This window comes from Capsicum annuum, chromosome 2 (genome assembly GCF_002878395.1).
Source record: "Capsicum annuum cultivar UCD-10X-F1 chromosome 2, UCD10Xv1.1, whole genome shotgun sequence".
Lineage (NCBI taxonomy): Eukaryota > Viridiplantae > Streptophyta > Magnoliopsida > Solanales > Solanaceae > Capsicum > Capsicum annuum.
In genome coordinates, this window is record NC_061112.1 from 2,519,063 (window position 1) to 2,535,084 (window position 16,022).

Sequence of the window (16,022 nt, forward strand, 5' to 3'; positions counted from 1 at the left end):
GTTTTAGTGGCAAATATCCAGACATAAACATGGTTCAAACTCGTCTAGTAATGTGTCAACTGTGAAGCATGATTTTATGAGACTTTGTGTTTCTTTTTCCTAGTGCAAGTATAGGAACAAAATATGCTGTTATATTGTAATTGATTATCTTTCTTAATCAGATAGGACTCACTTGTATAAATAACCCTTCCCATGGGAAACAAGGAATACTGAAATACGAAGAAGTCGATTTTCTTTCTCAAATTCCACATGGTATCAGTAGCATTCTACCTTTCGAGATGAGTTTCTCTTCCTTGCAGCATGAGGGTTCCTTTTCTACAAACACACATAAAGTTTTCTCCCTCCTTGAAGCTGTCCGCAATAAAAATTTTCTGTCAGTGTTTTTGCTTGGCTTCGGCTTTCAACTCTGAGCCTACCCACCAAGTTTCAGATTTTTTCAATCAGAGAAACTACGGTTCCGGCAAGACAGATCTGTCCGGCAATTTTTCCTGTTTTCTTCGTCTCTGAGGACTAATTTGTAGATAACTTCCTTCTAGAATGCTTGGAAATTCTATTTTCTGATTTGGAGTCTTATCAAAACTATGGGGAACACAAAGGCAGCGGAGAAGAATTCTCACAAATTAGTGTTGTGAATCTAGATGGGACTGATACGTATCTTGTTTGGTCAAGGTCCTGTTTCTCTATATCAAATCTCGATATTGCTTGGTTATATTTAATGGAGAGAAGAGACAACCTACTAAATCAGACAATTGTCTACAGAAGTTCAACAATTCACTTGTCATGACATGGTTTTTGAATACTATGCACCCCCATATACCAAAGCAACTTTTATTACACTTAATATTACTGAAATATTCTTGAATTCAACTCGGTGCACTTACTCTCGCACATTGTTTTGAAAAAGCGTGAGGTGACATGATGTGAGGACTTCTCGCTTTTCTGCTCTGAGTTGAAACGAGGGGAGAAATGCAGCAATGACAAAGAGAGGCGATGAGAAGAGTTGCTTTTCGTTTAAAAAAACAGAGACTCCAAAATAACAACAACTAAATTTAGGGTTCTTTTGGTCAGACCCAATTGTGTTGCTCCTCTTCCTTTTTGGCTCTTACTGCTGCAAATCGCAACTCTTCTTCCTCTTCAGCCACAACAACCCTTCTTCCTCTTTCAAGTACTTGCTTCTCTTTTCTTTCTTCTTTCTTTCTCTCTCTTTTTCCAGCAGAACTGTTTTCTTCCTCAGTTTTCTTCTCTTTTTCCGGCAGTAGTTCTGCCGCACAATCTCTATTTTCTCCTCTAGTAGTATCTTCTTTATGCACAGGTTTTTTTTTTTTTTTTTTCAATTCAGTTTTTGTTGCATATAATTAATAGCTTAATTTTTTTGAACACTATGGCATCATCTGAGGCTAGCAAAAAGAATTACATAGCTCGGAATATGCCATACATGGCCCAACAAAATCAGTAATCATATGCGTATGTTGCAAAAGAACTTACAAATGGTCATCACAAACATTTGCTAGATGGGTGTTAATTTGCTTCTGAAGTCCCTAGAGTTGAAACAGAACGCACTGACCATATTCTCCCAACAAAAACATGTGATAAGTAAAACGCAGGTACCTGACAAAGAGAGAGAACTCCAGACTCTGTCCAGGTACTTCAATACATCAAAGGACGCTTCATCAATTGTCTTTATACCTGTAGTAGCTGGCCAATGAGCAAGTGTGTCTTCACCATTATTTCTTCCAATAACCTACAGAAACATTTTGCTAAATGCTTTATTGACTCGGTAATGTAGCATCGTTTAATATAAATATGACGATACCAGCATACCTGGAGGTGCCTAAAAACTGTAGGACATGCCGGAGGACTTCTCAAATTGAGAGCCCCCCAGGAGTAGTCTGGTGGGACAATGCTCTGCCTAGAAAGAATGGGGGCACAACTCCAAGCAAGTGGCCAGTCCTTTAATATAATAGCTTCAGAGTATGAACACAACACTCGCTTTCCACTTCTCTTGCCACCCCCATTTGGGAAGCCCTTCTCAGCAGGAACACATGCTATTTTCCCAAAAATACTGCAGAAATGGTTACTATAAAGGACAGCAAAGTTTGATATTATAGCTTTCACAAGGCTTTCTGCCAACAACCAGATTTCAAATGATACTTCATCCTGTGAGCTGAATAAGTCTTTCTCAAGATCATCAGTAAGTCCTGAAGGTGGCATGAAGGCTCTTCCAAGTGACTCAACTCTCTTGGCACATTCAAGGATAACATCAGATTCAGCTGAAGTGTGAAGGCCCACCTTCTTCAAAATGTGTAGCCATCCTTCAGAAATAAATCTTTCTCCAGGAAATTTTATTCTCATGCCTGAGAATACTGATGTTAATAAAGCATCACTGGGATCAAACAGATCGTTTGGTTTAAAGAGTTCCGCAGACATTTCATCAGCGCTTCTAACAAATTTAGTCTCCTTAAGTACTTCAACAATTAATGAGTCCTCTTGTAGATCTTGCCAATTTGAGTATAGGTAGATTAAAATATCTTCCTGTATAGACTGAGGCTTCTCATGAAATCCAGGCAATCCAAATTTGACAAAAATTTGCTGATCATGCAACTCCGGGACCCCAAGGGCGCGAAAAAGGGGTTTCTCATTAGAATCAGCAGAGACGGATAGACAGCGTTCATCAAATGGCTTAAGAAAGGTATTGGAAGGAATCATACAAAGGTCACAACTCTGCAATCTCGTATATGTTCCCACAACTGTCTTGTATATAGGTAAATCACGCAGCACTTCAAGCTCTTCTCTTCCATAGCCAGAGCTATTTGCAGAAAAATCAGAAGCAAACAGGGCAAAAAGCTCATCGCGCTCTGAATCTGGAAACGAAGTGAGTTCCAGAAAGTAGCCAGCATTTTTAGCTGCGACAAGCTTCAATGCAATAATTTGACCTAAAGTTTTCCCCTCGCTGGGTAAGCATTTGCAACGACCAGCACAATCCAAGAAAGAGGTATCAAACATGGGTATATTAAACTGGTTCAGCAATGACCTCAACCAAGGGTACTTTCTCTCTGCAACTTTAAATGATAAGCTGTAGGACTGAATCTCTTCAGATTCCAAACATAATCCAGACAGATCAGCTTCTCTGCTTTCCCTATCAGCAAGATCAATAGAGTCTAAATTAGTTACAATGGGTGGAATAAAAACAAGTTTCCGCTCCTTTACACGGCATAGGACTGGACGACCTAGAAAAGCTGGAATAAGTGGCCAATCAGCAAAAGGTTCCAGGTCATCTGAACAGTCATCAACCATCTTCCAGAAAAGTCTAATCCAACTAGGAGAAGGACCACATTCACTTGCAGAAGTAGCATTGTTCTCCCATGAGAACCAGGGTGCCATATTTGAGTCGACTACATGATTCACCCAGTTTTCATGGAAGAGAAACCTCATATGACTAGCCAGCAAAATAAGGGAGAAACTCTGCAGCTTTAATAACGATTGAATTGTGCTGTTAGAAAAAATGTTCAACAATATTGATCTCTCCAGTACTTTAGGATGAAGAAATTTTGCAGCTAAAGAAGTCATTAGTGATTGTTGATCCTTGTTTCCAACCCAAAGTTCAGTAGCTCCCAACCTAGTAAGATGATTTGTTCCTGTTGGACAAGGTAACCCTCTGAGTTCACTAGCTATAGCCAGTAGCTTTTGATCATTTCTATCTCTAATACTATCCCCTATGGTTCCCGAAATAACATTCCTTTGGGATAAAGGACCTCCTCCACGACCAATATCTTCAACAACAACTCGGCCTAGATCAAATAAGGCCTTCCCTAAACTAGTCATCATCTCAAGGGCATCTCCTCCAGAACTGCTTGAAGGTTGCAGGGTGTTGTTAATTCTATGAGAACTGGAGCTTGATTCAGAAAAGGAACTAGTGTGACCTTCACTACATTCTTTATCAGAATCTAAGTTGCTAATGTCTCTGAATGAATCAGGCCTACTTGGTTCACCGTTCTCTAGAAGCTGGATATCTGATAAGCAGTACTCAAGTACATCTATGTAAGTATCAACTGATCGGAGAATAATAGAAGTTGAAGAAGCTCGAAGAAGGTCCCGTACCATCTTGGGTTTGATTTCCCTGACTGTAGCCCCTAAGGCTTGTATTTCACTCACCAACTCCCACGGTACTGAGAAAACTGGATAATGTTCTTTCACAAAGGCACAAACTGTAGCTGGAAGCAAGCCACCCTCCACTCCAACGCCAGGCTGAGATAGAAACATACCCTCCTCCGCCTTCACAAGGTTTCCAGAATACAACTGCCAAACAGGAAGATCCATAAGACGAGCATAGAATGGCCGAATAACTTGCTGAGTGATACATCCCCAATCTGCTTTAGAAACCTTCATTGACATGTCATCGTTTCCATCTCGCTCTTGTTCAATCAGCAAATTTCTAGTCGACCTGGGCCAAAATGAATAGACCTGATCACCATAAGCATTCAGAGTCAAACTGACAGCTCGGGCCACACTAGGCTCCAGAAGAGAAGTCGATGGTTCCCTCCTCAACTTTTGCATTTCCAATATCAGCTTCACATAAGAATCACGAACACAACACATAAGTTCTCGATTCCAAGCTTCAATCAATTGATTTCCAGCATCAAACCGCGGCCCTGCCAAAGACTCCATTTCTTGGTCCTTGAAAAGGAAACGTCCCTGATTATGACATACTAGGAAATATCCAAGTATAGTGACTGGTATTTTTATAGTACTTGACAGTGGAAGTGGGGACATGATAAAGCTTGATGAACAAGTATTGCTAGGCTGTCCATTTTGCGATATCAGTGCTGCAACACCACCAACAGGTGTAAGGTTGAATGCCATGTACCGCCTGCAAGAACTGCTAATAAGCAAGCTGCTGCTAATAGGAGCATTATATTCTTACATAGTTCTAACTGGATATTAAATTACATTTTTGAAAATAAAGCTCAAATAATAATCACACAGTCAAAAACAAATTCCATTCTAGTTTACCATCAATGGGAGGTTGCATGAATGAAATATTATAAGTCAAACTACTTAAAACGTTCAGGGACATATCACCTTTAAGATTTTCAGCCACAACCAACCACCAAATATTTACAGTAGTCTGAAGGTTCCATGATCAAAAAATTTTGCCTATTCACCTTCATCTCAATTATTTTTCCAGACTATAATCTTTTAAACAGAAAATCTTTTAAAGAACTGCTACCACTAAAGTTCCCTGAAAATACTGTGCTGCCCTTCTCCCTGCTTAAGTGTCCAAACTACCCTCATTGCCAGTCCCAAACAATGTCTGCTTCCCTTCAAAACCCTACCATATAGGATATAACAATATACTTTTGAGTCTAAATTTTATGTTTGTCCTTTAGCAAAAGGAAACACTACTAGTTTCTGCGACCACCAGTGGTGCCCAAGTCAAAAGAGGACAATTCACCTTGGGGTGTAGGGAAAATGAATTTGCTCATTGTAGATAGTTCAAAGCATCTAGTAATCTACCTGTCTAGTGCCATGTTCCTTGTTTGTCCTGAACCCAGACTAAGCACAAGAAGCCAACGGTCAACTCTTTTAGTTCCTTGTTTCAAAAAATTCACATCTATGACTTGTAGCTTGATTGCTGAATTTGAGCTACTGAATAGACTTGATAGCTGGAACTTTTTCCACTTCTTCTCCGAGAAAGGGTTTCTACTAACTGAATACAATGGATCAAGGTCAACAGAATATTCCAAGGATGGTTGAGGGCTTCCTTGCTCCCATATTGACAATGAAATCTGAAAATATTGTTTCAGCAACAGAGCAGTGTTACAGAGATGAGATCAACAAAATATGCACACAGCCAATTGACAACTAAAAACTGTTGTTCACCTAATGAACAATATTAGAGAGATGAGATCAGCAAAGAATATGCACACAGTAATTTGAAATATAAAGCAAAAGCTTGAGTGAAATAAATCAAATATTCATGTTCCGATCCTGCTCAAAAGCTAGCAAGAAGAGGACAAATCTCCAGTGCAGATCTTTAATCTAAACCTTAGGTATAAAAAATATGAAGAACATTGAGCATTCAAGAACTCAACAGCTCTCAAAACCACTCTAGCCAGTATGGCTGTCATTCTTAGGCTCTTCTTCCTTTTTCAGTTTGTTTATGTGCGTCTCAAAATATTTTCAGTAAGAAATGCAATGTTAATAGGACTAACAATGCACAAATGGTCAAGATAGAAAATGAAACAATGCGTGAGAATCAAAATAAGGCAACTGGAGATTGGACTGGAAAGATTAGCAATGACGCAACATACATATTTACGATTTGTGGTTTAGGAGAAATTTTTGGCATTGGCAGATCAACCAGTTTACTTGCTAGAGTTGCTTTATAAGCATGTCAGACTAGATGGTACACTGGACATGGAAATAGAGGGAGAACAGATGGCATGTTCACGATCTAATATTACTCCTATTATTTGTTACAAGATTGGTCTTCCTGTATCAAATGATTTGGACACCCTGGGCATCAGAAAGTTTTGCTTCATCAAAAAGTTGGCTGCTAGGAGTGTGATATTAACTTCTGAAAATTTTAGAAAGGGAGGAAATTCATACGTGAGTTGGTGTTGTTTCATGAGTAAATACTGAGGGAGATGTACATCACCTCCTGTTGCATAGTAAGGTAGCTATGCAGTTGTAGTGGATGGTATAAAATTGGCTTGAGTCAGTGGATGATTTCCTGCTTGTATAGATGCTTGTGCTTCTTTCCCAGAGAATCAGATATTTGCAAATTTTCTACTTTTGGTGTACAAGCAGATCGGTTTCTCCCATCATTGATAAATTATTTACCTTATTAAAAAAAATACAATATACACATGATAATTTGTCTAGCATGCAAAATAGGGGATGGATTTTGATAAATACAGTATTACTCCTTACCTACTTATGTGATGTCTATGTCACCTATTCCAGCTGGGGCGGCGGATGAACTTGACAACCTCAGAAGGGACTTTTATGGAATGAAGACAAGGAGGGTAAGGGTTTTCATTTGGTGAAATGGGATGATGTACAACTTCGCAGATACAGGGGGTCTTGGTATTAGAAACCTGAAATTACACAATAGTTCTCTATTGATGAAGTGGTTATGGAGATAATCTTATGAAGATCAAGCATTGTGGAAGGAGGTGATCATCAACAAATATGGAGAGACAAGTCAATGGTGCACCGATGAAGTGGTCAGCATTTACAGTGTTTCAGTTTGGAGGACTATGAGGCATTTATGAGGCAAGTGTTGTCTATAAGATGGGTGATGGTACATAAGACTATGTTCTGGAATGGGCAAGTGTCTTTGATGACTAGGTTCCCCGATTTGTTTTCCATATGCAGCAAACCTGAAGCCACTGTGGCAGACTCTTGGACTCCTCAAGGGTGGACTATTTGCTTTGAAAGGAATCTAAATGACTGGGAAATTGATATGGTGGTCCGTCTTTAGAAAGAAGTTGTGATGCGAGGTTCTACGTTAATAGAATTTATAAATTGGAAGCTTTAGAATTCTGGAGCAATTAAAAGGAACAACTACTTCAGAAGATAGTCTAGTATGGCAGAATCACAACCAAGGCAGATTCAGTACTACGGAGGGCTATATGAAGTTCAATACTTTCAACTATCAAATTGGTAGTTGACCCTGGAAACTAATTTGGAAGGTAGAAATCCTCTATAAAGTTTCATGTTTTACTAGGTTATTGGCTAAACAGGCAGTGCTTACCAAGGAAAACCTAATCAAAAGAGGTTTCAATCTGATGTTTCTTAAGAGGTTTCAATCTGAATCCAAGATGTTTCCTATGTGAAGACGTGGATGAGACCGTCACTCATCACTTTCTGTTAAAAGTTGCTTTAAGGAATAATGCACGTGACTTGTTTTTTATTATTTTCTCCAGATTTTTTACATACAACTCCTAGTCAAATTGGGACTCCTATTTTTGGTAGGAGACTGATTAGTTGTTATTTTTGGTAGCAAATAGGTTTTCTTTTATGGTAAGTTTAATCTATTTTTAAATGTAATAGCACTATATAAGTTAGAGTTGAAAATAAAATAAAAATACGCATCTTTACTTCAAAAACAGGAAAAAGAAAAAGGCTTCTCTCCGTCTTGCGTCTCTTCTTGTATAACTCATCTCTATTTTTAGCCGCTAAGTTCTTGGCTCTCCTTGCTACGTTATTTTAACAGTATTAAAACCAACAATTGGTATCTAGATCTATTTTTCTTAAGGGACCTGTGAGTGAAGAGATGGATTCTGAAAATAATTTTTCACGAATGGCTCCACCCATTTTTGATGGTGAATTATCAATTTTGGGTTGTGAGAATGAAAACTTATTTAGAGACTCTTGATCTTTGGGAAGCTGTGGAAGAGGATTATGAAATTAACTCGCTGCCAAATAATCCCACCATAGCCCAAATCAAGAGTCACAAGGAAAATAAAACCACGAAGTCTAAGGCGAAGGCAACTCTGTTTGCTTCGGTTTCAACAACTACTTTTAGAATAATTATGTCCCTCACATCACCAAAAGAAATTTGGGATTATCTAAAGAAAGAATATGCTGGAGATGAAAGAATCCGAGGAATGCAAGTACTAAATTTAATAAGAGAGTTTGCGTTGCAGAGAATGAAAGACTCTGAGACAGTCAAAGAGTACTCGAACAGATTACTTGGTATTGTTAACAAGGAAATTCTTTTTGAAAAAATTCTTGTTAAAGTGCTCGAAAGATATGAAGCATGCATAACTACCTTGGAAAATACACAAGATCTGTCCACGATTACCTTGGCGGAGTTGTTAAATTCTTTTCATGCACTGAAGCAAAGGAGACTTATAACGCAAGATGATATGATTGAAGGAGCCTTAGTAGCCAGTCACAAAACTCAAAGCAGGGGTAAAAATTTTAAAAATTATCCACCTTGTGAGCATTGCAGAAAAATGGGTCATCCACCATATAGATGTTAGAAAAGGCAAGACGCGAAGTGCAGCAAGTACAATTAGCTTGGCCATGAAACAGTGATTTGCAAAAACAAATTTGAGAACCATGAAGCAGATGCAGATGCACATTTGGTCAATGAAGAAAAAGATCATCTTTTTGTTGCAGCATGTATCTCAAGTAAGGTTTCAACAAATTTTTGGTTGATTGATAGCGATTGCACCAACCACATGACTTATAACAAGAGTTTGTTTAGAGAATTAAGGCAGAACCCATCGACAGGCACCTAAAGTCTACGCGATCTTTCATTTTGGCACCTCAAGTGGACGTTGTTTATTTTTGGCCCCTCAAGTAGCATACGGATGTGTCATTTTGACACTTTTTGTTGAGTCATCATGGGATGTGTGTTACACACATTTTAAGCACGTTTGAGGGGTATTTTCGTAATTTTTCATTTTTCTTCCATTAATTTTCCACCATTTTTTCCTTTTCTTAACACAGCTGATTTTTACTCCATTAATTCTTGGGGGTCAAGCCCACAATATCAAGTTTTTACTCTTTTCTGCTTCATTACTGTGTAATTGGAGTGTTCTCTTTTGAAATTATAATGAGACGTGCATTATTGTGCAGTTCCATGAAGCTCAATCCATGAAGAAAAATTGAAAATCAAGCAAAATTGATGAAGAAAATCTGAAAATGGAGCTAAATCCATGAAAAAAAAACTAAAAATCAAGAAAAATCGATGAATGCAAAACATGAGACGGAGCCTGTTTATGTTTCATCAGTTGAAAAATTTGGGGGGCTAAAGAGATCCAATGATAATTTGGTTAAGGTTAAAGCTTATGAAGCGGATCGGAACGACCCGATTGAGGGATCCGAATCGAAAACTAAGGTGGCAAGGAGATAGAAGATAGGTGTTTATTTTGCTACATGGTGGTTTTTGAATGTGATTTTTAGTATATGTAATAAGAAAGTGTTGAATGTTTTTCCATTCCCAACTTGTGTCACTTGCTGCTGGTTTGTTGATGTCTTGGATTCTTAGAATTGCTGAAACTTCAAAAATCGATCTTGAATACTGAAAAACTCTATCGATAAGAGTGGAGAAAATGATCCGGGGTGGGTCCGAGGGTGGGGGTGTTTAGAGAAGATGATGGTTTTTTTTTGGGGGGTGGGGGGGAGACGGCGGGGTGATTGGAGAAGAGACATGGGGTTGCGTGGGGTGGGTTGATTTTTTTTATTTAAATTAATTATTTAAAAATTATTTGAATAAAAAAATGACAAATGTCATATTATCATTGGTCACTTTACACGTCATAGTACGTGTACTACACGCATACTATATATTTTTGTGGATTGTGAAAAGGTGTCATATGACACATCCGTACGCTACTTGAGGTGTCAAAAGTGAACAATGTCCACTTGAGGTGCCAAAGTGAAAGATAACGCCAAGTTGAGGGGTCTGGCGATGGGTAAGTTAGGATCGAAAATGGTGACCAGATTCTTGTTGAAGGAAACGGAACTATTGTCATCAAAACAAGTTCAGGTAATAAAACAATTTCAAATGCTCTTTATGTACCTGATATTGATCAAAACATGCTGAGTAGTTATCACTTAGTACAAAAAGGATACAAAGTATCCTTAGATGATAAGCATTGCTTCATCAATGATGGTGCTGGAAAAGAAGTTTTAAACATTAATATGAAAGGTAAACATTTCTTATTTGATCCACTGAAAGATGTTTCTTCAGAACATGAAAAGACGATAGGCTGAAAAAAATTAGAAGATGATATTCTAATTGAAAAAACACAAGCAATATGTGAACCTGCTAGGTGTAAATGAGCTTTCAATATTCCTAGAGGAATTGAAGCAATAGAGGAGTTATCGAAAAATAAAACGGGTAAGTTTAAATCCAAGATGCAAATGAAGCAGAATGACATGTCAAAAGGATTTAATAGTCAAGGGTTGCATTCAAGACGAGGAGTGAATTTAGTTCACTTCAAGCCAAAAAATGAACCTGCAGATTTATTCACAAGGTCGCTTTTAGTTATCAAGTGCAGAGATCCCAAGACAGAAGACGAAAAATTTTGCAGTTCCAAAAGCAAGGAATGTTAAAAGTTGCTTTAAGGAATAATGCACGTGACTTGTTTTTTGTTTTTCTTCAGTTTTTTAACACACAACTCCTAGTCAAATTGGGATTCCTATTTTTGATAGGAGACTGATTAGTTGTTATTTTGGTAGCAAATAGGTTTCTTTTTATAGTACGTGTAATCTATTTTTAGTTGTAATAGCACTATTAAGTTAAGTGTTGATGATAAAAAAATATATATGCAGCTTTACTTCAAAAACAGAAAAAGAAAAAGGCTTCTCTATGTCTTACATCTCTTCTTCTATAACTCATCTCCATTTTCAGCCGCTAAGTTCTTGTCACTCCGTGCTACGTTATTTTAACAGTATTAAAACCAACACTTTCTACACTGTAGGATCACTAGCTATTTGTGAAAAATCTTCATCAACATGAAGGATCTGAACTGGGTGATGCCAAGGAGGCTAGTACAGACTCTGAAAATCTGGAGCAGCTATGCTAGTATCTCTGGTCATAAAGAAAGATGGAAAATCATACCTGCGTGCTTTTGGAGGTTTGTGTGGAAGGAAAGAAATCTCATATGCTTCCAAGACAAGTGCAACAACATTCCGCAGATGAAGATGGATTGCATAGTTTATTTCATTCTTGGAGTATATGGAAGATCTAGAATCAGTTATGGATGTTTTAGGCTCATTGTAAGTATTATAAGTTTTTGCTATAGGGTTGAAGATCTTCCTGTTACTCTCTTACATTGTAATTATGGAAACCCGTCACATGTTGTGGCAGGTTTGATTGTTTGGAATAGAAAACAAGTAGTTACCTTCGCAAAAAAAAATAAAAAATTGGACGTTTTGGGAACCAGGAGGCAGATCAAGACCATCGACAAGGGTGTGGAGATGTCTGGTTCCATCCAAAATCAAGTGGTTCACATGGTTAGTGACTCTGCCTCACTCATGAAGCTCTACAAAAGAGGGGCAATCAAACTGCATCAAGATGTTTCCTTTGTAATGAGGTTGCAGGTTGCGGAGACAATCATTTGTTTCTGCATTGTAAGTGACTTCTTCAGCCTCATAGATAACAATTGGACGATGGCAGAATACACAGCAGGTCTTCTAAGCTGCTGGAATTGGAGACGTTAGCAAGTCCCAGATGAGATGATGGGGAGCAGTTCCATCATGTATTTGGTGGACAGTGTGGCAGGAAAGAAATGGGAGGTATTTTGAGGATAGATTTAATACTTTGCAAAAAAATTTAGTGAAACTTATAGTAAATTTTCATTTTTTGTGTAAAGGTGCAAATGCAAAGGATGCAAATCAATTGGTAGCTCTTTTAGGCTCTTTGTAATTAGCTCTAGGTTCATAGCTCTTTGTTCATAACTTCTTGGGGGTCTCCAGCATTCCTTAATGCTGAGGATTACAACTTACACACTAACCCCCCCCCCCCCCCTCCTCCCCCCCCCCCCCCCCCCCCCCCCCCCTCCCTCTCTCACACACACACCATGGTGGTCAGGCAAGGAAGTCCGCTCTCTCCCCTCTCCCTTCTCTTTTTCATCTACAACAACAGCCAGCCGGAATCTGGCGAATGCGACCCCTCCACCTCTCTTCTCTACCATGTTCTTGGGTCGTCCATGTTTCCACTCCAAGAGGTCATTATGAAAACGCCGCATCTGGACCAGATTCAGACCGGGAAGCAGTGCAAGCAGCAAGCAAGAAAGTTTGGAAATTCGACACAAAAAGGTGCAATCTATCCTTGATATTCTTGCCTTCTTCCTTGATTTTAGCCTCTGTTCTTGCTTTGTTGCCTGAAATTTTACTTTTTTGCGGTTTGTTGCCAATTACTGTTCAGCCGCTTCTACTTCTTATTCAAGATTACTGTGACTTGCTTATTGTCTCTTGCTCCGTTGCCTTGAATTTTCTAACTGTTTTTGCTTGTCTCCTATTATTGTTCAGCCTTCTCTCTTGATGCCATTGTAGTATGTAAATGTAGATGGCCCAGTGAGAAGGTGTGAGCAGTTGGCAGTGGCGGGCGTCGGGAGAGGTAGAGGCAGGTGGAAGAAGTATTGGGGCAAGTGATTAGAGAGGACCTGGATCATCTTGACCTTACCAAGGACATGGCTTTAGAAGAGTTTGGAGGTCGCGTATCAAGGTAAAAGGTTAATTGGTAGTTGAGCGTTCTTTCGCTCCTCTTTGAGATATAGGTTTGGTGGTCATCCTTGGACGCCCTGTCTTTTTAGTATTGTTAGCACTATGCTTGTAGTTCCTTCATCTTTGATTTCAGCTTTCACTAGTGTTTCAGTGCCGATTATTGCATTATTTCATTTCCGTTATTGTCCTTTCTATTGTGCATTGAGTAGTATTTTCCATTTCGATTAGTTTGCATTAACTCTACGAGGTAGCCGTAAGGTCTGCGTCCATTCTAGCCTCCCAAACCCCACTTGTGGGATTACACTGGGATGTTGTTGTTGTTGCAAACAGAATCAGAATCTAGACCTTATGCAGGTAACCTTTAAAATATTTGACTTTCAGATTGCCTTGACAACTAAAAAACAAGATGGGAAAAAAAAAAATTAAAAAAAAAAAATTCTAAAAGACGTTGAGAAAGAACAATAGTCAATCACCTGATGCTTATGTAAAGAAAGAAAATCTGGAGATGTCAACGCTCCTCAAATTGCAATATTCATTCTAGTAGTTTTTGACATGCTTAAATTGGCTCGCCCTATGGGCCAACATGAAAATCATGCTTTTAGCTGTAAGCCTAACAAACACAAGAAGATATTTCTGGATTTTTCAAAGGAATAGAACACTCTTTTTCTCAGATTCAAGGGCAGTTCTATGATTCCTGAATACCAAACAGAGTACATATGTCATTCTTACGCGTAGTTAATTGGTTAAATTTCTCCTCCTTGTATTGTGCTCCGACATTACCAGCTCTTGTGCTCCACGTATACGATTAAATAAGAAAATTAGAATTAAATTCCTAAAAGATAATAACACTTAGGTCCTAGGATTTCAAATGACCAATAGATCTTTATTGGAGAGATCAGAACGGATATGAGGGTAGATATAGTGACGGTTTACGTAGTATACGAGGACCAATGAGGGACTTCGTAAGGATATCTGTAAGAAAGCTGGTAAGGACTGAGTTGGGGACGTCTGAGAGATCACAATTGCAAAGGAACAAACTGAAAAAGTAGTTGGAAAAGTAGCAAATGTCACTGAAAACTCAAATCTGACACAGAAAAATTGCTGGAAGCTGGTATAAAATATATAGGTCATCCCGAAATCAAGAAATGAGTAGATCTTGAACCAAAAAAAAATTGTATTCTATTAAGGCAAAATGCTCTTCTGGACCCCTGTACTATGTCGGTTTTGTAAGTTGGACACATCTACTTACATGTTTATCATTTGGATCCTTGAACCCATTAAAAAGCAATATCTTGCATCCTTTGACCGTTGACCTTGCTTATGTGGCATTGAAACGATGACTAGGACAAAGAGAGTGTAGTCACTCGCCTGGTTGTGCGAGTGAGGGACAATTTTTTGCCAATTTTATATTAAAATAATTAAAAAAATAAGAATGATATTAAAATTAAAAAAAATAATTAAAAACGGGTCCTTTTTACCCCTCCATCTTTTTTAATTTAAAAATATTTTTATAAATTTAAAAATAATTTTAAAATATTTTTAAAAATTTTAAAAAAATAAAAACATTTTTTTCCCTCCCCACCCCACCCCAGCCGATCCCCACCCCAACACCCTACCCAGCCCCATCCCACCCCACCCCACCCCACCCCAACACTCGTCCAGCCCTTCCCCACCCCAACCCGTCCCCACCCCCACAACCCACCTAACCCCATCCCACCCAACCCCCAGCCCCTCCACCCCACCCCAGACCCGTCCCCAACCCCCCACACCCCACTAACCCCGTCCATCCCCTCCCCACCGCCAGCCCCCACACCCTTCCCAGCCTCGTCCCCACCCCACCCCAGCCCCCACACCCCACCAGCCCCGTCCAAGCCCCTCCCCACCCGCATCCCCCACACCCCTCGCAGCCTCATCCCCACCCCACCCCACCCCCAGCCCCCACCACCTTCACTTTTTATTTTAATTTTCCCTCAACTCAATTCTTTTCATTTTTTTTTTTTGAATTAAAATTTAAATTTGAAATCTTTTTATTTTTGGGGGATTAAAATTTAAATTTAAATTAAAAGTGAGTGATAGTGAATATTGAAAAAAATTAATGAATTTCGCTTGAAAAAAATTAAACTTTTTGTGAATTTTTAAAGATCTTCAAATTAAAAATCGAAAATTTATTATGTTGTATATATGAATTTATAGTTAAAAATTTAAATTAGTTGGAGAAGAAGTTTAATTACTTGGAATGGATTTGATGTTTAATTTGTGAGCAAAAATAAAAATATGATTATTAAAATTTTTCTACAATTAAAAATTTTTCTTATTTAATTAAATTAATTTTAATATTTAATTTGTTATTTAGCATTTTAAAAATGATTTGAAATTTAATGTAATACATTCTTTTTCTTTTTTTTAGATGACGTGGCAGATGTGGCTGACGTTGCAGCTGACGTGGGGAGAGTGTGTTACACTCACCAAACAAGGATTTAAAATATTATTTTTTAGTGGGTTCAGGGGTCCAGATAACAAACATGTAAGTAGAAGTGTCCAACTTACAAAACCAACATAGTGCAAGGGTCCAGAAGAGCATTTTGCCTTCTATTTAATTGAAAAGTAAACTTGAAAAGGCCATTTAACAAAGAATCCCGTTCGTGGAGACTTTAATACCATGTGAAAAATATAAGAGAAAAATATTATTGAATTATTGTAACTACATTATTACATTGAGACCCTATTTATAGACACTATGTTTATGCTTTTCCAACTAGGAGACTACTACACTATAATCCTTTATCAACTAGGACATTACATTGCAATCCTTTTCCAAGTAGTATTTTATT

The 16,022-nt window shown here is 38.3% G+C and overlaps 1 protein-coding gene across 1 annotated transcript in view; it reads right to left on the bottom strand.

Moving 5' to 3' along the window:
- LOC107857596 overlaps positions 1–16,022 on the bottom strand; it is a 75,780-nt gene that overhangs the window by 16,755 nt on the left and 43,003 nt on the right. Inside the window, exons 7-9 of the mRNA XM_016702414.2 lie at positions 5,515–5,786; positions 1,822–4,867; positions 1,609–1,741 (exon numbers count right to left, since the gene is read on the bottom strand). Coding sequence (XP_016557900.2) covers positions 1,609–1,741; positions 1,822–4,867; positions 5,515–5,786 — 3,451 coding nt within the window. The remainder of the gene's footprint in view (positions 1–1,608; positions 1,742–1,821; positions 4,868–5,514; positions 5,787–16,022) is intronic.